The 25,490-nt window shown below is 38.3% G+C and overlaps 8 protein-coding genes and 1 non-coding gene across 13 annotated transcripts; 3 read left to right on the forward strand and 6 right to left on the reverse strand.

Annotated features, from left to right (window-relative positions):
- The first annotated feature begins 336 nt into the window (after positions 1-336).
- Positions 337-798, forward strand: LOC109164860. The gene has a single exon (XM_019313405.1). It carries the CDS (start codon positions 337-339, stop codon positions 796-798), a length of 462 nt encoding a protein of 153 aa, XP_019168950.1.
- Positions 799-1,984: 1,186 nt separating this feature from the next.
- LOC109165248 (non-symbiotic hemoglobin 1) lies at positions 1,985-3,062 on the reverse strand. Of its 2 annotated transcripts, XM_019313934.1 has the most exons (4): positions 2,691-3,062; positions 2,379-2,495; positions 2,107-2,250; positions 1,985-2,061 (listed from the first exon to the last, which is right to left on the reverse strand). In XM_019313934.1, exons 1-3 carry the CDS (start codon positions 2,904-2,906, stop codon positions 2,119-2,121), a joined length of 465 nt encoding a protein of 154 aa, XP_019169479.1. In that variant the 5' UTR covers positions 2,907-3,062; the 3' UTR covers positions 1,985-2,061; positions 2,107-2,118. The 2 variants fall into 2 exon arrangements, with proteins under 2 accessions (XP_019169479.1, XP_019169478.1); XM_019313933.1 differs by lacking the exon at positions 1,985-2,061 and having other exon boundaries at positions 2,088-2,250.
- Positions 3,063-4,680: 1,618 nt separating this feature from the next.
- Positions 4,681-7,147, reverse strand: LOC109165243. Of its 2 annotated transcripts, none has more exons than XM_019313923.1 (8): positions 6,965-7,147; positions 6,578-6,689; positions 5,850-6,481; positions 5,677-5,776; positions 5,523-5,582; positions 5,346-5,432; positions 5,127-5,255; positions 4,681-5,045 (listed from the first exon to the last, which is right to left on the reverse strand). In XM_019313923.1, the coding sequence occupies exons 2-8, from the start codon at positions 6,656-6,658 to the stop codon at positions 4,728-4,730; spliced, it is 1,407 nt and encodes a 468-aa protein (XP_019169468.1). In that variant the 5' UTR covers positions 6,659-6,689; positions 6,965-7,147; the 3' UTR covers positions 4,681-4,727. The 2 variants fall into 2 exon arrangements, with proteins under 2 accessions (XP_019169468.1, XP_019169467.1); XM_019313922.1 differs by having other exon boundaries at positions 6,578-6,741.
- A 1,333-nt stretch (positions 7,148-8,480) lies between these two features.
- LOC109165244 (fasciclin-like arabinogalactan protein 21) lies at positions 8,481-10,246 on the reverse strand. Its single transcript, XM_019313925.1, has one exon. It carries the CDS (start codon positions 9,950-9,952, stop codon positions 8,741-8,743), a length of 1,212 nt encoding a protein of 403 aa, XP_019169470.1. The 5' UTR covers positions 9,953-10,246; the 3' UTR covers positions 8,481-8,740.
- A 2,064-nt stretch (positions 10,247-12,310) lies between these two features.
- Positions 12,311-15,978, forward strand: LOC109165241 (protein TIC 62, chloroplastic). The gene is made up of 14 exons (XM_019313920.1): positions 12,311-12,641; positions 13,098-13,209; positions 13,292-13,364; positions 13,493-13,541; positions 13,675-13,848; positions 14,029-14,110; positions 14,208-14,280; positions 14,353-14,463; positions 14,553-14,702; positions 14,782-14,909; positions 15,006-15,158; positions 15,240-15,368; positions 15,451-15,579; positions 15,663-15,978. Exons 1-14 carry the CDS (start codon positions 12,470-12,472, stop codon positions 15,715-15,717), a joined length of 1,590 nt encoding a protein of 529 aa, XP_019169465.1. The 5' UTR covers positions 12,311-12,469; the 3' UTR covers positions 15,718-15,978.
- Positions 15,979-16,835: 857 nt separating this feature from the next.
- Positions 16,836-18,556, forward strand: LOC109165246 (methyltransferase-like protein 13). Its single transcript, XM_019313929.1, has 7 exons — positions 16,836-16,971; positions 17,088-17,184; positions 17,330-17,468; positions 17,634-17,716; positions 17,807-17,941; positions 18,023-18,127; positions 18,277-18,556. The coding sequence occupies exons 1-7, from the start codon at positions 16,886-16,888 to the stop codon at positions 18,397-18,399; spliced, it is 768 nt and encodes a 255-aa protein (XP_019169474.1). The 5' UTR covers positions 16,836-16,885; the 3' UTR covers positions 18,400-18,556.
- Positions 18,557-18,622: 66 nt separating this feature from the next.
- On the reverse strand, positions 18,623-18,696 carry TRNAN-GUU. The gene has a single exon. It is a non-coding gene; the product is annotated as a tRNA-Asn (tRNA).
- A 298-nt stretch (positions 18,697-18,994) lies between these two features.
- Positions 18,995-21,800, reverse strand: LOC109165242 (protein DETOXIFICATION 33-like). Its single transcript, XM_019313921.1, has 7 exons — positions 21,286-21,800; positions 20,549-21,090; positions 20,382-20,468; positions 20,131-20,187; positions 19,775-20,013; positions 19,483-19,688; positions 18,995-19,317 (listed from the first exon to the last, which is right to left on the reverse strand). Exons 1-7 carry the CDS (start codon positions 21,550-21,552, stop codon positions 19,213-19,215), a joined length of 1,503 nt encoding a protein of 500 aa, XP_019169466.1. The 5' UTR covers positions 21,553-21,800; the 3' UTR covers positions 18,995-19,212.
- Positions 21,801-23,282: 1,482 nt separating this feature from the next.
- On the reverse strand, positions 23,283-25,454 carry LOC109165247. Of its 3 annotated transcripts, none has more exons than XM_019313931.1 (2): positions 25,106-25,454; positions 23,283-24,195 (listed from the first exon to the last, which is right to left on the reverse strand). In XM_019313931.1, exon 2 carries the CDS (start codon positions 24,174-24,176, stop codon positions 23,514-23,516), a length of 663 nt encoding a protein of 220 aa, XP_019169476.1. In that variant the 5' UTR covers positions 24,177-24,195; positions 25,106-25,454; the 3' UTR covers positions 23,283-23,513. The 3 variants fall into 3 exon arrangements, with proteins under 3 accessions (XP_019169476.1, XP_019169475.1, XP_019169477.1); XM_019313930.1 differs by having other exon boundaries at positions 25,173-25,442; XM_019313932.1 differs by lacking the exon at positions 25,106-25,454 and adding an exon at positions 24,976-25,099.
- Positions 25,455-25,490: the final 36 nt, after the last annotated feature.

The following is a 25,490-nucleotide window of genomic DNA, read 5'->3' on the forward strand; positions in this document are numbered from 1 at the left end:
TAATTTTTTATTATGATTCACATTTATTATATATATAATAAAGTTTTTTTCCCAGTACCATGCATCCAAATAAAAGAGTATCCAAAGAAAAAGGATTTTGCGTAGTCCATACACCACCAATATGCATGTACAAAAGTTATAATATTTTATTATTTTATTTCTTTCAATCATTAAATTATTTATAAAAAAATAAAATTATAGATATAAAAAAAAAAAAAAAGTGCATAATCTAACCAATATATAAGCCCATATAAGGCCTTCATAAACTCATCATCACTTGCATTCAATTCACTCAAACAATACACAATTCTCTATCCCCCCTCCGAGAATCGGAAAATGGGCATTTGCGCATCCGCTCACGCGACGGAGAGCCGGCGAGGCGGGAGATTAATAATGAGCACGCCGGCGGCGGCCATGGTGGTGAATATGAACGACGGTGCGCTGCAGGAGTTCCGGCGGCCGGTGAAGGCCGCCGACGTTCTCTCCGACAACCCGGACTGCTTCCTTTCCAACTCCGAAGCGATGAACGTCGACTCTGCAATGCCGCAGGTTGCCGAAGACGAAGACTTGCAGCTCGGACAGCTTTACTTTCTCCTCCCGGTTTCTATGTCGCACGCGCCGCTTTCACTTCAGGATATGTGTGCGCTGGCCATCAAAGCTAGCGCCGCCCTCAATGATTACTACTCTCCGGCGGCCGGAGCGATTCTCCGGCGACGTTCTTTCGATGAGAGAGTTTCCGGTGGCTGTGGTAACATTAACCGAGTGGACTTTTACTGTAACAAAAGAGTTGAGCTTTAATATTGATAAATTATAAATGAATTAATTTTAATTTTAATTTTCAACTATTTTTTTTTTCATTAAGAAGAAGATGTAGTGAAAAGATAATAATAAATAAATAAATCAGATTTCTATAAAATAAAACTATTTTTGGTTATAATTATTTTTAAATATATTATTATCCAGGTCGATTATAATAATAATAATAATATAATAAATAAATAAAAATAAACATTTTGCAATTCAGTCAGCAAAAACATAGAATTAACATTTTAAAAGTGTTAATTGCTCGTTTTTTTTTTCATGTTTAATTTAGTAGTTTATTGGGAGTTATTTGAGTTTGATGACTTTTGTTATTCCCCAAATAATTTAGTAATTACTCCGTATTTGTATTTTATCCTTATTTGTAATTATTTTGTTTGTTTCTTATGACATTGTATTAAAAAAAAAAATAAAACAATTATTAGTAATAAAAAAAATTATATTGTTTAGTGAATGGATGAATCTAGAGTAGTCAAAGATTGCATGCATTATAATATATTTAATTTTCCTTTTTTTTTAATGTATTGAGACATTTGGAAGCAAGCTTGGGGACAACTAGAACAGCTCATATTGCTGGAAAAAACATGTGCTATGTTTCCAAGAAGCAACTATAAAAGGTAATGGAACTCCTTTACTTTGTAATGTGATGGTGTGATGGCACAAAATGGTTGAAGACAAAGTTAAGTAAGTTTTAAATATTTTGACCGCTAGTGATCTACTAATAAAGGTGTCTATAATTCAGAGAGATAATTAGTCACTGTGTCTGATGGTGAAAACTCTGAACTATACCCAACAAAATCAGTGTTATTAACCACTTTCGCTCAATTAGTGATTGATAATAATGATAGACATTTTTTTTGAATCTGCAAGATGGTGGGAAATTAAACTTGATTTTTTGGTTGCAAATTCAAAGTTTTTTTAATTACTTTTTTATTGTAAAAAAGTTATTACAATCTCGATAAAAAATTAAAATAATATAAATTTTTAACACTTCTATAAATATTCAATGTATGACATATATAATTTTGACGTGCATGTGGTAAAACCCACATTGTGACTCTACAAAAAAAAAAAAAAAAAAAAAAAAAAAAAAGGTAAATTAACTTAAAGAACAACTCGGTTGAGTTGCCATACAACATGTGTAATTATATTATAAAAGGAAACAATATTGATACTATTCATAATAGAATAAAATAAAATAAAAAGACACCAAGTACATAGTTTATTTAGTGATATTTTTTTTTTGAAGGATTATTTAGTGATATTTAATTTAATTAATGATTTAATAATGGGATTAAGTTAAGGCTTCATCTCAGTCTTGATTGCAGCAACCAACTGGTCATAGGCCACTCCCCATGCATCCTTCATTTCAACTGACCACATTTCTGGTACTGCTTCTTTCATGGTCTCCAATAATGCATACTTCGTCACCTGCCATTTGGTATATATGTATTATAATTATAACAATTTCTCAATTAGTGCCATAGTACATAATACAATTATATCAAATATTATTCATATCGATACCAATTAATACTATAAAAGATATGCAACAATACCTCAAAATGCTCATCCACAACCCCATATTTGAAGTGCGTTGCACCCAACCTTTTTAAACTCGACTCTCGCACCACAACTTTTCCGGCTTTCCTCAGCTGCACCGCAGCTTCACATGTCTAAAAAATGGTAAAACGTGACAAAAAAAAAAACATGTAAGAATGTGATATTCGAACAATTAGTACCACTTCTATTATTTAAAACTGATATATTCCTCGCGATCTCGTTAAATTAGAAATTAAATTCAAAAACTTAATGTCTTTACGGACTTAACTCATTAGTTCAGTAGACAGTATTTAGTGTAACTGGCTTACCATAACAAAGACCGACTTGGCGTGGGTCTTGAGCTTTGCGTTTTGGCGCAACGGAGTACCGGAATCGTCGTCCCTGAGAAAAGGGAAGAGTTTCTTCGCCGACGGTGCGATTTCGAATATCCTGAGAAAGAATTTGAGGCCCCATTCTCCGGCGTCCTTCTTCATTGATTCCCAGGACTTCACCACCAGAGCTTCCTGTTCTTCTGTGAAACTCATTTCTATATATATTTCAGGCTTTAATTTTAGGACGCAGCAGACAAGATTGATATGATATTTGCAGTTTTTGATGAAACGAGGTGTAACAGGATCTGCATGTTTTATAGTGGAGGAAAAGGTTGTATGGTTAACCTTTCATGAACTTGGAGAGCCATCAAAATAACTTGCTAAATGCTAAAATATCTTGGGATCATAGTAAAGATCGAATTTGCTTGCACTATCTATATATTAGTCAAATTAATCTGTTAACATTGATTACTTAACACAATTTGTTATTCACTATTTATTAACTCTTTATATTTAAGTAGACTGAGAAAGTAAGTATGAACAGATAGTAGTACTTTAAAAAAAAAATAGAAGGAGAAAGGACTTGGGCACAATGGCACATATAATTAATTACAATACAAATACCATACATTGACTTGTAAGCAAACCAGTGGCTGAACATAGTTTTTGGATCTGTTGGCTGCGGTAATTGATGACGTTATGAAGCACGATGTGGACCATCTTTGACCAACCAAATTGCACCCATTCATTCCCCAATTTAAATTGTCATGCAAATTAGATAACCAGTCAATTTAATCAGATAGTTAACTTGATAATTATAAACTTTTAATTTTTTTTTAAAAAAATTTGACTCTCATATGATTATGTGAGTTGTGTATTAATTTTTTTTTTCAATTATAAATAATCTAAATTGGTTCAACTCCTTATAATCTTTTGTCTGCTAAGATCACAAAACGGACTTTACCGATAATACATTAATGCATCTTCAAGTATGATTAGAGATTATCATCAAGGATCGATTCAAGATTAGACTAATTTTGAACAGGTTCAGAGTTAACCAAATTTGAATTTGAAATTTTTTATACCCAAATAAAGATTGTTTTGAAACTCCTTATATAGTATTATCAAACACGGGCTTAAAATTAGTAGCAATTAATCAATTAATTGACCGAAATGTGTAGAGGGGCAAGAGAAATTTCAAAAATGTGTGGTGACTTTTTTTTTGACAAAAATATGCAAAACTCCTTTGGGACTTGCGTTTTTGGTTGTGTCCCGGCCTATTTTTTTTTTCGTTATTTTCGTAAAACGCAAGAGCGAAATGCGTTTTGCGTATTGTATACGTAAAACGCATCTACCAAATGCGTTTTCATGTGACGTATGGAATATGTAAAAACCCATTTCGCTCTTGCGTTTTACGTATAATCCAAAAAAATACGTAAAACGCAACTCCGAAATGCGGACTATTTACCGGCGCTACTCCCGGAATTGTGTGAAAAACGCAAGACTGAATTGCGTTTTTCGAATTATTCAAAAAACACTTAGAAAACGCAATTACAGTTTGCGTTTTACCTAATGAAACCAAAAACGCATGTGCTAATTGTGTTTTTGTGCTTCTTCGCGATCGCCGGAAACTGCCGGTACAAAAACTCCAAAAAACGCAACTAACTTTTGCGTTTTCGGTATAATACGTAAAACGCAAGAGTAAGTTGCGTTTTTGCCTATACCGTATACCCTAGAAAACGCAATTACATAATGCGTTTTACGTATACAAATATGTAAACGCAAGTCCCTCTTGCGTTTTACGAAAATAACGAAAAAAAAATATGACGGGACACAACCAAAAACACAACTCCCAAAGGAGTTTTGCATATTATTGTCAAAAAAAAAAAAGTCGACACACTTTTGGAATTTGCCTTGTTTGACCACACATTTCGATCAATTATCCATCAATTATACTAGAGCACAAGAATTCTTGGTGGGCCCAATATTGGAGAAACAGCTTGGGATTTAAGACCGTGTTTGTGAAAATAAGGACTACACAGACAGGACTCCCTCCGCTAATTCATTTGAAATCAGGTAACGGAAACTGAAGCTGTGAGGAACCCACTCAATCTTCTTCCACAACTTTCCGGCGTCCGTCTGCCGGAATTTCTTCCTGAATTTCTCCGGCAGAGACTGATCTATCATTTCCGGCAACCCAGACGAGCACAGACCAACTTCCTTAACGAAACATTCGATGTTCCTAGGCATAATCAGCTTCTGTTCCTTGTGCACTCTAATGTTCATCTGCAGGTACTCTTCTTTCGCCACTTCAAGATCCTGGAACACTCTCTTTGGAGTGTATAATCGAACCTGTAGATCATAACACTGTCAAAATCTATGGTCAAATTCCGACTAACGATCAAATATGGTCCGACGGGTGACTAATAATACCACGGGATCAGAATGGCATCCCGAGCAAAGGGCAAAGCGAAGACGAGGCTCTTCGTGTTGTATCGCGTACGCCCTCCGTGGATCTCTGGGCTTGAACTTCTGCTTGGGGAAGAACAACAACTGCAGCCACTGCAAACACAATGAAGCATCATTCAGCACCATCAAGACAACATTGTTGTACTGTACCTTTGTGACAACATTAATAAGTGTGACATATACTTGTCCAGGCCGTGCCAATTGACACCTTAGAATACAGCTCTGTATCATTTCTACACTCACAGCTTTTCCTCCGATGTTGTAAGCAGCCTAGACAATTCTCAAGCCTGTTAGTTATAAAGAATGCGTCTCGTCTCAATTAATAGTAAGACTGTACATTTATATTGTATAGGTGTTAACCTTAAGGAGCAGGGAGGCCCTTTTGAGATTACTTCGTGGGATCCCAAAAACCAAGAAGGCCTACAAAGTATGTATATGGGAATCACAGTCTTACAATTACTTTAACCTTTTAGTTAAAACTGAACGTATCTATCAATAGTTACAGAAATATTACGTGCATAACTAATGCATTGTGGACGTTGATCCAGAACGCTAGCTTCTCCTCGTGTTTCATTTTCCTTGGATCAATTTGCTCCATCCGTGAGACTAAAGATCTGCAGCAACATTCAAGAATTCTTAAGGTGACCGTCTGACACAAGTTTTTGTGCACAATGTAATTAAGCTCACCTGAAACGTTGCAGCACGTGGTGTACACGGTTCAAGCTTTGTCCACGGCGACAGAGCCCTCGCAGCTCAACTGCAGTGACAGAAGGCTCTTCCAAGTGAAAAGAATTATGAGACCATGAATGGAAGGATGAATGTTCTCCGGTCTGCAACCCGAGCTCTGATGAAGGGCTAGCAAGCTTGCAGTAAATGGCTGAAATGCATTTGATCATCTCTTCTGAGAGCCAGTTTGGTGATTCATGAACTCGACGGCGAGAAACAAATGAGCAGAGTTCATCAACATTGTTTGCAGTGGATTCTTGAGCACAGTGTTGAAGTGAGTCAGGCAAAGAATGGCAAGAATCTAGAGCTTCAGCAATGGGAGGAGAGATTCTGAAGGAAGAAGCAGTGTGAGATAAAGATGATTGGCATCTGAGAATACTAGGATCATCTAGCTCTGCAGCTGAATGTTTCTTTTGCATTTCTCTGCTGTCTTTCTTGTTGAACATTATCCAATCATGTCTGCCTGAATCTCCATGTCCAATGCTTGCCAACCATTCTGAAAACCTTTGGCGATACATGGCAAGTAGATAATTCTCCAAATACTCAACTTCCAGCTCCAAAACAGCTATTTCTCTGATCAAATCTTCAGCAGGCTGAACACAGGCACAAAATTAAAACAAACATCAACATTAACATCTTCCAACAATCTGGGAGCCTACTATACAAGGATTTCAAGAATCTTGTTTTACCTTGTTCAAAGAATACACAACTTGGCAGCTGTCAGGTAGTTGTGTTCCATTAGCCCCAACAGAACTTCTCAGTTTCTCCATTTCCTGCTAAGGGTGGAAGAGGACTGAACATCTGTCTCTAAAAAAACATCCTAAATGGTCATAGAAACTTTGTGCAGATGGTTCTTGAGAAATAACACAGCAGAAAACAGTGAGAATAAGGAAGACAACTGAAGGCTGAACCAAAGAGAGCACCAAACACTGGTGAATTCAAACCAAAAACGTTCGTACACAGCAGCAAAGCATGGCGCATTGGCGCAACATGCTGATTATTATATGCGCATCCAGTGCAGTCAAGAATGGTTGTTAAATTGGATTTAAAAGTGTGGGATATTTTTGACTAGTCACCTGTCTTTGGAAAGCGATACCACCTTTGCCCTGCCTTTTCCTTTTGCAAACGGTGCTTTTTTTTTTTTTCCCCTGCATTAAAAGAAGCAAATTAGTTGGGGCCTTTTCATTGATGAAAGTTGCACAGTAGAGAGTTTGTAAGCATTGACTCCCAGCTCAGACTTGCAACTTCTTCCCAGGCACTAGACAGTGATAGACACCACTGCCGTGCGGTAAAAGCTTTTCTAGTGAAAATTAAGTATAGAAAAATGCTGTAAAATATGAAAATGAAGAATGTGTCCTTTTTCCTTTACTGAATAATGCAGATAACCACTAAAAGGATATGCAGATAAGCACTAAAGGATAAAAGATTAGCTAGATTATACTGGTGGACACAACCAAAAGGGGAGCAAATTGCGAGTCACAGCTCACCCCCAATAAGTTTGCCCAGAAGGCTACAGAAGAACTTTATACACTCAAACCTTTTTTCTGGGATTGTGTGCAGTTGTGCGCATCAACAAGATTGAAAGAGAATTGAAAGACAGCACTCGTCGTCTCGTCCTGATTGTGAACATGTATTCCATGTAAAGGTCCAACACTTTTCTGGGTAAAAGCAAGGAAGCAATTAAGTAACACGTGTTGCCGAATGACTCAGATCAGCCCCCCGTCAATTGAGTTTCTGCAGATTTGGATCAGATGAACAGGAAGATCATTACCATTCTTGGCAAAGAATAAGAGGATGAGAAAAGTCACCTTTTTTTAAATGGCTAAGATAATCATGATTAACTACAATCCATCCTTTGATTTAGGAAAATGACCCCAACTCTTACCTGAATGTTGGGTGAAGTCTGTCTTGTGATCTTAGTTGTCAAATGATTAAAAGGAAAGAAATGAATTTAGGTTCTCACCGGCACAAACTGAGACTAATAGAGAACTCTTTCATGAAGTCAAATTTAAAATCTTGTAATTATCAAAACGATCGGGATCAACTCAATTGAAGTTGTCTTAACCAGCCTAACAAGTAATTTAATAGGGTTAAAAGGACAATCCATCCTAATTAAGAGTTTATGCATTTAGATATGGATGGAAATTAAATTCTCATTATATACAAATTGGTGTATTAAGTGTGTTTAATGAAAATTATTAAATTGACATGGATTCTTACTATAGTGAATTAAAGAAGGAAAATGCTAATTTTTTTTTTTTACATATTAGATGTAGGAGAATCAAGCTTAAATTATCCAGGCCCGAATTGCCCTCTGTTTTCACTTTTCATATTCTTTTTCACAGTATGTAGCCTCATGAGTTCAAATAAAGCATGAGTATTACTCTTCAAATAATGCTATTGCATTTTCAGGCTTGGCAGAACACAGGGGATTGACACTGTAATCTTGTTAAAGTTATTGATCCAGTAAGAATAGAGATAGAAGCTGGCTACAAGGCCGGAAAGCAAGCAGAGCAGCAAATACAAACACACTTCCAGAGCTAAAAGAATTCATTATATCATTGATTGTTCAAAGTTTGGATATGCATCAAATTTGCAACTGAATTCTATTTCCATCAAAGTTCTAAATAAAGCCAGAATTTCTTTGATCCACGGTAATGTTGGCCGAAACAGTGAAACGTGAATTTCACGGAACTAATCTAATACTGAGAAAAGAACTCTGAAGTTTTGTGAATATTTGAAAGCGTATTATTCAAATCAATCCTGGAAGCTTTCCGTTCATAACTGTGGACGTGAAGGTACAATCACAGAAAGTTAGAGTGACTCACAGGTATTCTAAACGTATGTAAAGTTCAGAGACCATAATGGCGTTCAGAATCCGCCGGAAACAAAGGAGCATTCACAGCATGATCGATGTTGCACGTCCCATCAGTCGAATTAAAATCACATTGTGATTTATCAGTATGCAGAATGCTGTCCTGAGCCGTCTGATCAATCATATGGGGGAATGGCGCAGACACTTGATGGACGACGATCCTGCTGTTGTGCAGCAGATTAAGAGACGTGATCTTGACATAGTTTATCCTCAACGGAGACAGTGCCCCTCCGCCGCCTGTAGTGGTCACCACTAGCTTGTGCTCACCATCCATGGTAGGCAACACGGTCTTAGCCGGCAAACTCACCAGCTCCGGTGCAAGGATCCTCTTGTTCGGAACAACATGAAAATGAAAATTAGAGAGATACAACAAACCGTTACCGGCGAGGAGGTTGGCATCATCAATAGCGAACACAGTCATGGTCTTGAGCTTGGAAATCTCGGCGTACTTCACTTTCATCGCCAATGCGACGATTCTGTAACCGATGCTCTCCAGCCGGAGGATGGCGTCATTTTGCATAAGGCGCATGATAGATATCATCATTGTTCCTGTTGTAGAACCAAGCGGTTGAGGCGGGAACGACATAGTAGTCATCTCCTCCATGTTGCACGACTTCGTCGAGAGGTGAGTGAGAAAGCCTTCGACGCCGTGAATCACCATGACGGAGTTGTGGAAGATGTCCGGCTGAACGATCTCGGCACCGTTGACGAACACCTTCCCCGGATCCTGATCCCGCGCCACTCCGACGGTGGTCGTGACAGTGAGGCAGCGATTTTTGGCTAGCGTTGGGATTTTAGTGGCGGAGGCTAACTTGCGCAGGAAGTGGAGCGGATACAGTCCTGGAACAGAGTGCTCCTGTAGGAGCAGTGAGAGAGAGCACGTAGGACAAGTAGCAAGCGATGAATCCGCAGGAGCAAATATAGTGATCGGACTTGTAGCGGAGATATTCGCACTGACGGCGGCCGTAGACAGCTCGTGGAAGCCTAGAGTGAAGAGAACGGTGGCGACCAGAGGAGGCGTGTAAGCCTCATCAGTGCGATTAGGAGACTGCACTACCGGCGGCGGAAACGACGGAGGCAAGCCAGAGACGGAGGCCGTGGTGGCCGTGGTTAAGGTAGTTGCAGAGGTGAAACGGAAGACGAGAAGGAGGAGGAGGATGATCTCCTCCACTTGCAGAGCGGTGGCCATGGCGGTTTCTTAGAATATTCAGCTGTAGAGAGAGGAAACGAGAGAGTGCGTGAAGTGAACGTGAGAATAGAAAGACTGATATAGTTGCGAGCAGTTACTCTGACAAATATGGAACCATCTCTGTAACCAATTCAGCGCGGGAAAGAAACGAATTCCAGATGGCGATTCTGTTATGAGACTCAACACGATTCGACAATTTTGCCCCTCATCATTTACGATATATCACTTTTGCCCTTTCCCTCAACTCACAAACAAGCTTGGCGTCCACGCAAATAAACATGTACTCAGTATATAAAATGCTTCTTATACAGTTATTCATAAATAATAATAATAATAATAATAATAATAATAATAATAATAATAATAATAATAAATCGCGTTATTATGATTTTATACATTTATTAATTATTGGAGAATATATTAAACATTTATATTACGTATTAATAAGATATTATGATCATAAATTTTTACATTACATTCATTTATAAGGTAATACTCCAGAAGTCACAAAGTGCTCATTAAGCCAATAGGTCCAATAAAGTGTCAAGTATATCTAGTGTTAAATAATACCCAAAATCGTCGACTATAGTGGTTTTTTTCAATTTCGTCCTAAACGACTTTGGTGACCTAATATCGTTCCAGACTTTTGTGTTTTGCTCAATTTAGTCCTCCATTTGTTATTCCGTCAAATTGGTGTTAAATAAAGGGACAATTCAGTAATGTCAATATTGATCTCTCTTTACTTTCAACTTGTGAAGTGCGAAATTCCTCTTTCTTGTACGAATTACACCCAGAATTACTCCGGGATCTGCAAATCAAATTTTATATTCGCAGTTTTAGGAGTAATTCTGGGAGTAATTCGTAAAAAAAAATGGATTTCGCAGTTCACATGTCTATGAGTAAAGAAATGTCAATATTAAAATTACTGAATTGTCTATTTATTTAACACAAAATGGACAGAATAACAAATGAAGGATTAAATTGAGCAAAAACACAAAAGTCTGGGACTAAATTGAGCGAAACACAAAAGTCTGGGACGATATTAGGTCACCAAAGTCGTTTAGGACGAAATTGAGAAAAACCACTATAGTCGAGGACGATTTTGGGTATTAACTCTATAATGAATTATGTCAAGCCCCATCTAAGAGCCCTAAGAGTGGTTGCGTTCGTCCCTAAGAGCCTTTCAGACGTCGTGCGAATCATGGGGCGTGGGGTTGAGGCAATGAATTCACAAGGTCCGATGGAGTGGATGATTATGAACTACTGTTGCAATGTTGCATGGTTGGCGTTGTTTAATAGGGAAGAGGAAGAAAGCTCGTAGAATGACAATTTTGTTCTCAATTTTAACGTTCAACAAACAGAAAATTTAACCAAGGACTAAATTGGATAAATTTTACATAGCTGAGGACTAAATCGTGTAAGAATGATAGTCGAGTACCAAATTAGTAAACGACATAGTCGAGGGACCATTTTGATTATTAACTCAACTGTTCGGATGGTGCAAAATTTGTGATGAGAAATTAACTTTTTGATAATTCTCATGTTTCAAGTTAAACATGTCTGACGATGTCAAATAATGATCTAATTTTGTTCCATTATTTTTTCTATATTTTTTATTGTATCTAAAAAAAATATTACAAAATACAAGCATTTTTTTCCAACAATAATTTCAATCTAGTCAATCTAACTCCACCACTAAAATCGACATTTGACATTTCAAATAGCGTCGTTGTCGGGGAGTGGGTTAGGTAGTTGAGTTAGGGAGAATGAACTTGGTCAAACGGCAAACTCGCACCGACCCACTAGCTCCTGCGCACAAAGATGGAACCCCTATTGTTGAAAACTTGAAATGAAGTTTAAAGTGAGACTTATCATCCACTAGACCAATGCCTTGGGGAGCGTGTTGACATACTTTTTTGTTGCCCATTCCAATCGAAGAGAGCAACTCTGATAAGTTTTTAGGGATCCATGAAAAAATAACTATGAGAAAATAAAAAAATCTATTGTTAATTAATGAAAAATTGCTATATTAGCATGTATTTCGTGGTACAAAACTTACATATGGAATAACTCCAACTAAGTCGATGCGACAATTGAATTGATAACGACAATGTTCCAAATTCAATTCTCAATGAAAACGCAATTACCTGCTCGTTTACCTCCATGTGATAAAAAAAAAATAAATTACACTCCAATATTATTTGTGTTCTATTTTATTTTTTTAATATCACTTTAAATTGATTTTATTAGTTCAATTGGCGCGACACTGTCATAGTTTCATTCATTGCCATAAGCCACACAGAAATATTGATTATTTTTTATAACAAAAAAAATATCATTGGCTATTTTGACTCTGCCGGTGGTGCTACGTGTACACAGCAGATATGCTGTCTGTGGATACCATCTTTCTTCCTCCACTCTTGTCTGCCAGCCCAACAGCTAAAATCAGAAAATCAAAATCCTATTCATTTTCCCCACTGATCATTCCTTCACTTCTCGCCTCGATCAATAACGTGAATGGAACTCTACAGCCTGCAGTCAATCGCGGTAACTAAAATCCCTCGGAGAGGGTTCGCCGAGAAGCCATTCTTGTGTGGCCAAACCGTGAAGCCACTGCCCTGCAACAGCGTTAAGAGATGCTCAGATTCCAGAAAGCTTAAATTTCTTGATTTCAGAGCTCAGGCTTCAGGTATTATTTCACAATGCAAATGCCGTAAAGGAATTTCATTCATGTAAATGATACAACTCAGCTCCTATGTATTTCGGGATGTTTTTATGCAATGCTAAGGTAATAGGCAAGATCATGACTGGTTTGTGAATAATGATCATGATGTTAACTACGGGGGTGTTTGGTAAATAGCTGTTAGTTGATTGGGTTAGTGTGTTAGACTAGTTGATAACATTAACTGTTAAAAAAATGTTGGTAAATTAGCTATTGATAGCTGAATACATGCAAAATGATTTTGCCTTTTGAATTTTAGTATTTTGGAGTTGTTACAAAAAGCTAATTAATCAAACACTCGTATTGATTGTTTAACCAAGCCAAACAGCTAATAATGGTCAAATAAGCCAAACACTCAAACAGGGCCTATATCTTCTTAATTGTGTTGCCTCGGAAATCTTACATTGTTGTTATGCATGAAAGGAACCACAAAGTTCAGCTCAGTGGCACCTGAATCCAAAGATGTCAACTTGAAAGATGGGAATGTTGTTTTTGTTGCTGGGGCGACTGGTAGGGTTGGCTCAAGAACGGTGAGGTTGAACATTACTCGATGCTAGCTTCAGTCTAAGTTTTTTTGTCATAATTATAAGCTTCTGACAAGTTTTAGTTTCCTTCAGGGAGCTTCTGAAGTTAGGCTTCCAAGTTAGAGCTGGTGTTAGGAGTGCCCAAAGAGCTGAGCCTCTTGTGAAAGTAAAGATTTCCTACCACCGGTGACATTTAGAGCTCGTTTACTAACTGGAAAATTTCTCCACTGGTGAACAATTTTGTAGGGCTCGTTTACTAACGGGAAACTGTTTTCTGTTTTATGTTTTTTACAGAGTGTGAAGCAAATGAAGCTTGATAATGCGGCTGATGGAGGGGCTTCACGTAAGAGAACTTAAATAGTTCATGTTTTCAACACAAAGCTGTTACAATTGCTGGCTATAAATAATTATAGGGATTAGGAGAATATATGCGTCTATAGAAATCACATGTATGTTACATTTGATCTTTAGCCCAGCTATAGAGAGGCTTGAAATTGTGGAGTGTGACTTGGAGAAAAGCAACATTGTGCCTGCTTTGGGCAATGCATCAACTGTTATATGCTGCATCGGTGCCAGTGAGAAGGAGGTATTTGACATTACTGGACCGTATCGAATTGACTATCAGGCCACAAAGAACCTTATTGATGCAGGTAAAAGAGTACTGGCCGGGCTTTAGAAGCAAGATTTGTTTTTTGATGTATTACAGAGATCTTTCATTTGTTGTGGATTTCTCAAATCAAATTTATGAGTGACCAAGATGAATTACTCGATTGGAGTAGCTAAAACCAGACTATATATAGTTTTGAAAGTGGCTTCTTCTTTACTTGCAGCAACCACTGCAAAAGTCGGGCACTTCATTTTGCTCACGTCTTTGGGAACAAACAAGTTTGGGTTTCCTGCAGCTATTCTGAAGTATTTCTTGGAGTTTTTTTTTTTTACCGTGATGTGTAATTATCGTTTGCTTCCTGATTATATTGTCTTTAAACGCTCTTTGTTTTCGGTGTGGAAGTTTGTTTTGGGGAGTCCTGTGTTGGAAAAGGAGAGCAGAAGAAGCACTTCTTGCCAGTGGCCTTCCTCATACTGTGAGTTCTTTGGGTTTTGCTTGTAAACTGGAAACATATTGACTATTGATAACGCTTTTCCTGTTATTTCAGATCGTGAGACCTGGAGGAATGGAGCGACCGACTGATACATACAAGGAAACTCACAATATCACTCTTTCTCGGGAAGACACTTTGTTTGGTGGGCAAGTGTCAAACCTTCAGGTTTTCTCCAAATTCCTATTTGCAGTCTAGATGGAATAGGCTATTGTTTAATGGTTGATAACTGGAATAGCTCTAACTGATGAAACCAGGTCGCGGAGCTCATGGCGTTTATGGTGAAAAATCCAACCGTGTCGTACTACAAAGTGGTGGAAGTAATTGCAGAGACGACAGCGCCATTAACCCCGTTGGGCGACCTTCTCACAAGGATACCATCCAAACAAAAGGTTTCCCCAGCCAAGGTATATGAGATTGGCATAAAGCTATGAAAGTGATCATTTCACTCTGACTTATAGCACTATTTTCTCGAGCTGTTTCTAGGATCCAGGTAGCGCAACTCAGCCCGCTGTTTCAGCTGTCACGATCCCTAAAATCACAAGCACCCCCACGGAGAAAGAATCTACCCCGGCAACTGCAATAGAAGCAAAACCTCTCTCTCCATATACAGCGTGAGCACCACTAATATTGTGTTTCACAAACCAGATGGCAACTATGACACCTGCATATTAACCCCCTTTTTTTTTTTTTCGTGTTTATTATTGCAGTTATGCTGATCTTAAACCGCCCACGTCCCCAACTCCGAGTCCTCCAAGTGGTGGTAAAATTGTTGATAAGGTCTCATTGCCTGCTGAAGCTATTGATCCCAATTTGGCCAAAGTAGAAGTGCAGAAAACAAGCCCGTTGTCTCCCTACACTGCGTTAAGTCATTTCCTCGTGCTAACTTAATTTTCTTTAATCGTAACGTCTTTACCAGCTTCTTATCGAATGTATACTTGCAGCTATGAAGATTTGAAGCCTCCTACCTCCCCGACTCCAACTCAGAGTCGTTCCAAAGCTGAAGTGCAACTTAATGTGCCAACGAATGGTCCTCCCACTATTGCTCCTTCTCGCCATTCCCCCTACCTCGTGTAAGTTAACGGATGGCCTAATTCTTATCTTCCTCTGAACTTCGCTTCTTTCTGCTTATCTCACTAATCCACTCATTATCAGATACGATGACCTCAAGCCTCCTACTTCACCTTCACCGAGCACACCAACAGTGTCTCCAGTTGCAGAAAAACCCGAGGGGACATTACATGTCAATACATCGAAAGAAAGACCCCTCTCACCTTATACTGCGTACGTTCTCTCTATGAATCCACTTTACCGAATCGTCTTCTTTTTCCAGTTCCATGAAATCTCGTTGCATTTCTGATGAGCAGGTACGAGGACTTGAAGCCTCCAACTTCTCCTTCGCCATCATCTCCGAAGCTATGAAGCTGAAGACATTTCAATGGTTTTCACCATAAGACTTGAGAGTTTTCAGAGGCTGAGGCCATGAACTTCCTGTAATTGTTTCATATAATTACCATAGCAGAGCAAGTAAATGTAGTCAATGCATCGGCTCATGCACAACTGGAGTGTATATTTCTGCATTTTTATGTATTCCCATTTTTTGGATGTAATATAATTCAGTTGTTGTAATGTACTAATGTGGATCCTCATGTCATTCTTGATTAAACCCACAGATTTGCAGCAGTGTTGCTATGTGATAACAGTAAAAAAATTAAAAATTATTAGTCTATTAACTCCAGACTAAAGTAAAACTTGCATTTATTACACCTTTAAAAAAAATAAAAAATTGAGTGAGGATGGAAACATACCACAAAGAGATAAATTAGTTAAATTACTTATAGCTAATCAGTTTAAACCAAAAAATCAATAAACTACTTTCTTGAAGTTGAACTTGTAACTTTCGCTAAAACAACTTAAGTTAATTAGTCACATTGACCTTCCTCAGACGGGGATGCCATAAATGTCTCTGTGCAAAATATCCGGCAAGCTTGTTGGGGGCTTCTAAAAAATCTCCAAATCCCTAGCACTTTTTCAAGCATTCTTGCAAAAATCAGCCTAGGCGCTAGGTGCCTCTAGACTGTGGCGATTTTCTTTCTAGGCGGCCGTCTAAGCGCCTAACTCGACAGTTAAGTTGGCGATGAACTCGGTCAAATTCGACCGAGTTAACTCGTTCAATTCAGCCGAGTTAACTTGGCCAACTCGACCTTACTAATTTTTTCACACTGTACTTTTTTTTTTTAGTTAGCCGTCTAGGCATTAGATGCTACTCTATTGCTCGATTAGCGCCTAACCGTCTAATGCAACCATGTTTTTGAGTTAGCCTAACTATAGCTTTTTTTTTTGCTTTCTCCTTGACCTTAAATTTTGAAGTGTGGGTTGAAATTGAAATTTACTCTTTATTAGGTAAAACAAAGAGAAATGAACAAATACTACAATGTAATAGAGTTAGTAACATTCAAAAAAAAAAAAAAAAAAAAAAAGGTAAAACAAAGAGAAAAATAAAATAAATTGAATGATTTAGTGGGTCCAAAGGTTTAGGGTTTTACTCAAATACAGACAGACAGTACCCAAAATCCCCAAGATACGGAAAATGGACCGAGCTGAGGACCCGCCGGAGCTGCAGAAATCCGATGTTGTTCCTCCGACTGCGTCAGCCTACCTCGACCCAAAATACTGGTGAGATTAATAAATTCTATAGCTTCATGGAATTCAATCATCTTCTTCTATCTGCAAACCATGCATCCAATTATCCCAAACCATGAAAAGAATTTATGTTTTCCGGTCGTTTTCAGGGACGAAAGGTTCGCTCAAGAAGACCACTACGAATGGTTCAAAGATTACTCCCATTTCCGCCATCTCATTCTTCAGCACATCCAACCCGATTCTTCTGTAACCCCTTTTCCTTGCCAGTCTTTTTATGAATTATATAATGTTTCAAGCTTGGAACTTTCTGTTGTATGTTCTGTGAATTTGCTATAAATTTTGATTTTTAGCTTAGGGTTTAAGAGACTTCTCCTGAAATTATGCTGATCAGGTGTTGGAGCTGGGATGTGGGAATTCCCAGTTGTGTGAAGAACTGTATAGAGATGGTATTAATGAGCTCACCTGCATTGACTTATCCCCCATTGCTGTGGAGAGGATGAAGAACAGATTGCTATCAAAGGGCTATAAAGGTAAAATTTTTGGTTGTTCTTGCACTATTTGTGATTGTTACTTGCTTAGTTAATGAATGGATGAATTATATGTTCTCTAATGCAGAAGAAGTATTGTAAAAGGGTGTTGAGAGCAGTAAAATTTCTAATGTTTTTCTCGTTTTTTACCCATTTTTATGCCACCAGAAATTAAGGTGCTGGAAGCAGACATGCTAGATCTGCCCTTTGAGGATCAATGTTTTGATGTAGTTATAGAGAAAGGAACTATGGTAGAGTGAATACTACTTTCGACCTTTATCTTGCTCGTTGTGGAATTCTTTTTTCGTAAATCAAGAGTATGTGTGGTGTTGGATTTGAAGGATGTGTTGTTCGTGGACAGCGGTGATCCCTGGAATCCCCACCCTGCGACAGTGGATAAAGTGATGGCGATGCTTAAAGAAGTTCATAGAGTTTTGAAACCCAATGGAATCTTCATCTCCATCACCTTTGGCCAGGTAGCGGAGTAGAATGGTTCAAGATTATGATTCTCGGTTAGTCTCTTGAATAAAGTTAACTTGTGAGTTTTCTTTTGGCAGCCTCATTTCAGGCGGCGCTTCTTCAATGACCCGGAGTTTACTTGGTCTATCGAGTGGAGTACTTTTGGAGAAACATTTCACTATTTCTTCTATATCTTGAAAAAGGTTAATCTTTTATTTTCGTTTTGAGTTATAAATTGCGATGATCTTTTTAAGGATAAACCTGCATTGTATCATATTTTGCCTGACTTGAAGAAATCTAGGATATGAGGGCTGTCAGATACTGGTTCTTAAAACGAGTCCACCATTTGCAGGGACAGCGATCCTCAGAGAGCTATGAACCCGTCAAGGCCAGCGAAAAGCCATCCATGTCTCTTTTCCACGAGGAATTAGAGGGCGAAGACTTCATATTTAGAACCAATATTGATGAAATGTAGACTCGGTGGTTGAACTTTTGTAACCTTTTGGTCTCGTTGTTTTGGCTTGGAATTGAAATTCAATGTAACATTGCTCCTTTTGGTCTCATTGTTTTGGCTGGGAATTGAAATTCAATGTAACATTGATTCTTTAGGTGGTAAGATCTAGCATCCAAAATGATTGTTAAAAAAATGTGTTGGTCTTTGAGTCTTTCCAGCCTGGAGGCCAAAAAGGTAAAAGATGCGCTAGAAGGAGGGCTTGAACCTCCGACCTTGTGGTTAACAGCCACACGCTCTAACCAACTGAGCTATTCCAGCTTTGTGATAAAGTTGGTTTTTAATATTTTTTATTCATGCAACTTGTGTCTACCAGAATTATATTTTATCCACTCCACCACTCTTTTTGGAGCCACATCAGCATTTTTAATGAATATTTTTAGTGGTAATGAGTATTTATGCTCATACTAATATTTTTTTATTTACAAAAAAGTTTAAAACCGCTACCGAAAAGTACATTCTGAGTAAAACTCACATTGTAATCCTACTCAATAAAAATAAAAAATAAAAACACAAAAAAGATAAACCAACCGGAGACATTACATATAAGATGGGGAGATTTCAGATTGGAAACAATTGGATTTCATAGGCTCTTAACACCAATCTGGGACCTTTTGTACTTTTATCCCAGTCTTGGCAAAGCCAATCTTTTGCAAAAACATTACAACATTTTTAAGAATATGGCAGAGTTGCTGAGTACTAAATTTATGTTTGTCACTAAACTTCTATTTAAAAAAAAAAATAAAAAATGTTTGTGTTCCTGTTTTTCCCTATACTTCATCTGGTTTCATTCCCATTCCTCTGTGCTTCAGACTGCTCCAAGCATTCTTGATTCTCTACTGGACCACCCCAATATCTCACTCTTTCCTCAGCTTGAAGAGCCTGTGTGAGGTTCAAATTCACTTGTTCAGAACTTGGGAAAACAACATTGTTTTCATGTTTCAGAAACATAGGCATCTCACATAGGCAGTAACAGATACTACATTGTAACAGAGTCAGTAGTACTCAAAAAAAGAAACATAGGCATCTCAGAAAAAACTCGGTTACCTCTTTATGCCAATTTGTCCTAGCAATGATGAGGTAGAGGATGAGTGTCTGCAGCACGCTCCCGCCCAGCATTGCGGACCAGATGCCCTTAACACCGAGATCGAACTTGAAACCGAGCAGTGCACCAAACGGGAGCCCGACAACATAGTAACTTACGAGGTTAACCAATGCTACTAGGAACTGCCACCCCGCGCCAACAGCCACCCCTGCAATTGTTGTTGTTCTTTTTTCGCTGTCATGACTGTTTTATTTCTTGTGAAGTTTCTTAAGAGTTTGAGGGGATCGATCGTACCATGGAAGACCGGTTGGACAGAGTTCAAGAAGATCGTTGCTGCTAGGAGATAGCCTAACTTGGAGGTCTCCTTCATCACCTCTTCATTCTTTGTGAACATTCTGGGAAACTGGTTCACTGTGCTGGCTACAATGGCTGTGAAAATGGTTCCTAGAATTGCAGATGTTATTACATTCACCTTTACTGAGAATTTTGCAGCTTCTGGATTGCCTCCTCCTAGTTCATTTGAAACCCTTACACTGCAATACCAAGATAATCTCAAGACAATCAGACTGTATAAACTAAGATTGGGCTAGGATCACTCAACTCGGCTATAATGTACATGGGTCAAACCACACAGACGAAAGAACATTTACCTGACTGATGCATTGAAGCCAAGAGCAACCATGAGTGCCCAGAGCTGCAAGTTCACGCTGTCGAATCCATACAACGATGCAATTGGTAAATGGTGTGAATGAAGAAGTGGAATTAAAACTAAGCAAAGAACATATAATCAAGATGTTGGGTGGTGGCTTGGAGAGCCGAGTCCAACATCCTGTCACCACCGAAACGTGGCACTGACTGCTATGTAAGTATAAGAAAATAAAGTTGTGCATTCCCTACTAACCAGATGGACACAGAGTCCACCGCAACTGCAGCATTGTTGAGGCCTCCAACCATGAGAATCACAGCTGTAAAATACCATAGCTCTAAGCTGCCACCACAACAATGGTCAGTTCAAAAACGGGGCGAATTAGGATTGCAGGTTAGATTTCTCGAGTTAGAATAACTCACCATAGCATTGCAGCTGAGGCGAGCGACAGCTTCACAAAGTTAAACAATGACTTAAAAGCCAGCCATGAAAAGCCAGTCCATGAATCAGGGAAAGACCCTGAAACTATGTAAACAATCTGAGCAATGATCAAAATCCACCAAGACACATTCCCAGCAATTGCAGCTCCAAGCAGGCCCCGATCGAGCCTCATCACGAGCACCCAACTTAGCAGCCCGTGAACCGCCAGTGCAGCCACAGATATGATGGCCATTACCCAGACTTTGGCCTGGGCTTGGAGGAACTTCTGGATAGGGAAGTTTAATGCATATGCAAACAACTGAGGAATCACCCAAATCGCGTATTTCCCCGCAACATGAGATATGTGTTTGTCCTGTCTCAGCAGCTTCAGAATCGGTGAAGTGAAAACATAGGCCGGTGTTAGCAACAAGGCTGTGACTCCAGTTATGATCCATGATCTCTGCAAGTAAATCCCCAGCATGTTGAACTCCGAAGCTCCCACTGCCTGCCCACACAGAGTCTCAAGAGCACTGCCCATCCCCAACTGTCACAGGCCAAGCAAGAAACAATAATAATGGCAGAAAAGTAAAGAAGACAAGATTTCTGTTTCACGGGAGTAATACTATTCTTTTATTAATTGTGATGGTAAGACAGCAACATATTTACCATGATACCATAGACAAAGGAGTAATACTATTCTTTTATTAATTGTGATGGTAAGACAGAGAAACATATTTACCATGATACCATAGACAAACCCTTCAACAACATTCTGAACCTCCGAGACAGCAGCAAGTTCAACATGCCCAACTTGTCCAACAAAGGCAGCTGTGATAAACCCAAACGAGAATTGAGAAACTGCAGTTAAGATTGCTGGTCCTGCTATCTGCCACACCAACTTTGATTCATCCTTCCATTTAGTGGCAACCTTTTTCCATTTCTGAACATCATTAACCTGTCTGCCATTGCCAATCTCATCATCACAAGCTCGCTGCTCTACTTCCATTGAAGACAATCTAATAATAGTCAATGGAATACCTAACAGGAATAGAGAAAAGAAAGGAGAAATCCTTTTTCAGTTAGAGAACAGTTCATCTTGAGCTTTCCCACTTCAATAATAGAATCCTATACGTAGTAGTGATTTGGAGAAACAGAAAAAGGCCAGCAAGGTTTGAGCAGACAAGAGCAGAATTCTTTCCTAAAAGGCTATTATTAGAAAAGCAGTATTTGGTTCCTTTCAACATATATTATATCTAAAACGTATGGTTTGTTAACATTCTTTATATTCCGTATTACTTGGGTAAGCTCTTTACCCAAATATAATACTATCATATTATATTACTTGTTGATAACTTGTCACTGTAAGTCACATGGAAAAATTGCTTAATTTTTCAATGTTGAATGGTCTAATTGCACTTATTTTAGTTGAGTGGTCAAATTGCATTTTCACGTTATGTTCGATCGTGGCGAATTCTTCAGACAAAATTGTGAAGATGTAATTTTTTCTCAGAAGTGAGATCTCAAGTAAATGGTTACATAATCTTCCGTCCAAAGAAATGATTCATCAAAATAAAAAGAATAAGTCATCGTTGATATCGAGTATCGACACATCTGAGATCACCAAATGTTTGGAAATTCCTCTATTCAATCCCTTTCCGATTAATTTGACCCTTATTCCTATTGAGTGGAAGGGATATGCTCCATTTGTTCACCCTTTTTGGAGAAAAAAAAAACATTTTTTTAAACATATTTATAGTTGGTAGTTGCCTGAGTTGACTTATAAGAATTGGAAATTGTCGTTTGTGCAATATGAACATAAGCAGACACATTTGACATTCTCTACATTGCTGTTGTGACCTTTAGTTTATCTCCCTATGTTGACCAGTTTCCAATCTTGCATACCTACCCGGATACTGTTAGTAGTTCCTTTGTTTAATGTTTGCACCCCCATTTATTTGTCATGAAAGAAGAAAGAGTAACACTATACGTACCAAAAAGATAGTAACCGTAATTTACACGTTTTTTTAATTTGTGTCCAATCAAATACAAAGTACACATATCAAAAGGTAGTAACCGTAACGTTTCGGAGTTTGTGTCCAATTTTGCTTTGATGAAGAATACTAAGAAATCAGTAAACATGATCAGATACAGAACATGTGTTCTGATTTTGTGGTTGTAGAAAATAGTACCAAAGGTTTGGTGGAGCATTGAAATTTTCACCAACTAGATGTTGCACACACCAAACTAACCCAGACATGTTGACTGCAAATAATCCCTTTGACTCACAAGTGCACACCAAACCCTAGAAATACATACATATATTGACATTGGAGAAACACTAAATAAAGTTCATCCATAGTGCCAAGTATCTTGTGCTCAGATGACACCTTTGTAGCTCTTCTTGAGGGAAGGTCACATAATCGAACTCTAGTGGTGGAGTATTGACTCTTTAGGCTGCAACAGATAGAAAAAGTATAGAACAAATATTACCTTGTAATAGAAGTTCATCCATAGAGTTCCCGAGTTATAAATTTAGTCTGTCCAAGAATTTTCGCCCATTAACAATGCACACATATAGGGGCTTCATTCCACTTGCATCTCCATCATTGGCTGCATTTTTGTGTACCCATTTTGTGTATAAACTATCAAATGATAATGCCAAAACAACAGATTCAAACAACTATAGTGATAAATTTGCACTCACATATAGGATTTCATAGAGACGGAGAGACCCGATACAGCAGTAGAACACAAACAACTTAGACTGATATATCATCCTTCGATTACATAGCTATACAACAACTTCAAGAAACGTGGAAGATCTGCCAACTAGTTATTGAGAAAAGGAATGGGGCAGAGAGGCTACTATGATAGACCTTACAAGTTTATGAGGTCTGATATACTACTAGCATATACAATTGCATAATTATCGATTCTACAGGCTAAACTTAAGGTGGTATGTGGCGCCTATAAAATTAAAGAAACAATTAAAAGGAAGCCAGCAATTAAGAAGAATATTTTCAAGTAAAACTTTGTCCCATCTACTGGGGCTGCATGATAAAATCCATGAGCATAACCTCCGTGAAATGAACTTGAAAACAGGTAGGGAACTCCAGTTGTTGCCCCATAGACGGTAGCATCATGAAATCCATTCACATGAAGGTTAAAAAGGGCAGGAATAGCTCCAAAAAGAGCAGATAATGTTAAGTTCCCAAACCTCGCACTTGGCACCTGCATGAAATTCCCAATAGGGTCCAACTCTTCCTGTCGGAAATAGTTTGTGTCCACAGGTGGAGCAGTTTGAGGTCTCTGTCCCACAGGACGGTTTGGTATACTGATTCCAGGAATCAATCGCGTCCTCGGGTCAGAACATGCTTTGCCTCTTCCATATATGGGAACTAGTCTTTCCTCTTTTATGACTGCCTTGCAAACGGGGCATTCATGGGAATGTGAATGAACTTGCAGCCATTGGTAAAGACAAGGCCAACAGTAAAGGTGGCCACAAAGCGTCACTATTGGATCATGAGCTACGTCAAAGCAGATATTGCATTCAAAATCACCACACTCGCAATTTACATCAGTAGAAGAAGACGCGTCTAATGATTCACCACTCCCACAATCCATGTCCATAAAGCCTCTAATCAAGCACCTATTATCCACATAATACCAAAGTGAAAATACTAACAAAAAACACCATAGGCTAGAAACACAACATCATCAATCATAAGATATAAAAATTGTAAACAAGAACAATTAATGACATCATAGTTTGCTGGCTCAAACACAAACAATTGAAGAAAAGTAGTAAAACATGAACAAAAATATTAAGGCTCATTACTACCAACATTCAAATTTAGACAACCGATAGTGATATACTAAATTACAAACCAAGTTGCTACACATATGCAGCCTAAGATTTCAGCTAAAAGAAAACAGAAAACTCTTATCCAATGATATGTTCTAACGTCAAACCTTACCTGGTCCAGAAGCATGTTTAACCACTGCATTACTTATTGAACTAATTAGCTTTCTATTTTCCTTTTGTTTACTTGTTTGAAGGCAGGCATTGAAGCTTTCAGGTGATATCGATGCTGGCCAGTACTGATCGACTGATTGCTTGTCATTGAGCAGGTAATCTCAGTATTCATATATTTTCATAAATCACAACTGAACTGGTGCATCCATTATTCTTTGGTTTTTTATTTGTTAACATCTTATATTTGTTTCTACACACACAACAGTGTAGCAGCTCCAGACTTGCACAACAAAAGGTAGCTATCCATTATTAGCTAGAGTTAAGTTTATTTCCAACAACCGATCTAACAAATCTCGAAAAATTCCGCGGAAACCACACCAAATTTACACTCAAAGGAAGAAGACAGATTCTGTATAATAAATAGTTACAAAGAGAAGCAATTGCTAGTATTACCATCAGCAAACTAAGAGAAAGTAGACGGATCCAGATTTCAACAGATATCCAGAAAGGAAAGATAATAAACAATACAGATCTAAGTATATAACCACTGATCAGATAATAATAAGATCGAATCGAATCATACAAGATACGCGGGTGTGCGCAGAGAGGTATAGAGAGGGATAGACGGGGATCTAAATGGCGCCACTTACTACTTGTTGATCCGAATTCCAAAAGCGGAAAGTGTTTGGAGGGAATGGAGGAGTCGCAGACGGATAGAGAGACAGCTGAGACAAAATGGAAATGGAAATGGAATTGGATTGGGGATCTATTTCTATATCGGTAGATCTCCACTACTCTACTCAATTGATAATTTTACGTACAACTTAACGCAGGGTTGTTGCATGCGACATCGTTTCAACCGAGGTAGGCTGGACTCTGGAGGCAGGCAACATGGAGGAAGAGAATCATCAGTCATCAATCATGGATGAATGGATGACTATTCATATAATTCATTACCGTGATTGCCC

This window comes from Ipomoea nil, unplaced genomic scaffold (assembly GCF_001879475.1).
Source record: "Ipomoea nil cultivar Tokyo-kokei standard unplaced genomic scaffold, Asagao_1.1 scaffold3069, whole genome shotgun sequence".
Taxonomy (NCBI): Eukaryota; Viridiplantae; Streptophyta; class Magnoliopsida; order Solanales; family Convolvulaceae; genus Ipomoea; species Ipomoea nil.

Coding starts and splice junctions, on each gene's coding strand:
- LOC109164860 (XM_019313405.1), top strand. CDS start 337: ATGGGCATTTGCGCATCCGCTCACGCGACGGAGAGCCGGCGAGGCGGG.
- LOC109165248 (XM_019313934.1), bottom strand. CDS start 2,906: ATGAGTTTCACAGAAGAACAGGAAGCTCTGGTGGTGAAGTCCTGGGAA. Junction 2,496..2,690: donor CCAAGTCGGTCTTTGTTATG/GTAAGCCAGTTA, acceptor ACCATTTTTTAG/ACATGTGAAGCTGCGGTGCA. Junction 2,251..2,378: donor TTGTGGATGAGCATTTTGAG/GTATTGTTGCAT, acceptor ACCAAATGGCAG/GTGACGAAGTATGCATTATT.
- LOC109165243 (XM_019313923.1), bottom strand. CDS start 6,658: ATGGAGAAACTGAGAAGTTCTGTTGGGGCTAATGGAACACAACTACCT. Junction 6,482..6,577: donor TTGTGTATTCTTTGAACAAG/GTAAAACAAGAT, acceptor GCCTGTGTTCAG/CCTGCTGAAGATTTGATCAG. Junction 5,256..5,345: donor AATTGGCACGGCCTGGACAA/GTATATGTCACA, acceptor TTGTGTTTGCAG/TGGCTGCAGTTGTTGTTCTT.
- LOC109165244 (XM_019313925.1), bottom strand. CDS start 9,952: ATGGCCACCGCTCTGCAAGTGGAGGAGATCATCCTCCTCCTCCTTCTC.
- LOC109165241 (XM_019313920.1), top strand. CDS start 12,470: ATGGAACTCTACAGCCTGCAGTCAATCGCGGTAACTAAAATCCCTCGG. Junction 12,642..13,097: donor TTTCAGAGCTCAGGCTTCAG/GTATTATTTCAC, acceptor TATGCATGAAAG/GAACCACAAAGTTCAGCTCA. Junction 13,210..13,291: donor GTTGGCTCAAGAACGGTGAG/GTTGAACATTAC, acceptor AGTTTCCTTCAG/GGAGCTTCTGAAGTTAGGCT.
- LOC109165246 (XM_019313929.1), top strand. CDS start 16,886: ATGGACCGAGCTGAGGACCCGCCGGAGCTGCAGAAATCCGATGTTGTT. Junction 17,942..18,022: donor TCTCCATCACCTTTGGCCAG/GTAGCGGAGTAG, acceptor TTCTTTTGGCAG/CCTCATTTCAGGCGGCGCTT. Junction 18,128..18,276: donor TCTTCTATATCTTGAAAAAG/GTTAATCTTTTA, acceptor CACCATTTGCAG/GGACAGCGATCCTCAGAGAG.
- LOC109165242 (XM_019313921.1), bottom strand. CDS start 21,552: ATGGAAGTAGAGCAGCGAGCTTGTGATGATGAGATTGGCAATGGCAGA. Junction 20,469..20,548: donor GCCTCAGCTGCAATGCTATG/GTGAGTTATTCT, acceptor TTGTGGTGGCAG/CTTAGAGCTATGGTATTTTA. Junction 20,014..20,130: donor GGCTTCAATGCATCAGTCAG/GTAAATGTTCTT, acceptor TTGGTATTGCAG/TGTAAGGGTTTCAAATGAAC.
- LOC109165247 (XM_019313931.1), bottom strand. CDS start 24,176: ATGGACATGGATTGTGGGAGTGGTGAATCATTAGACGCGTCTTCTTCT.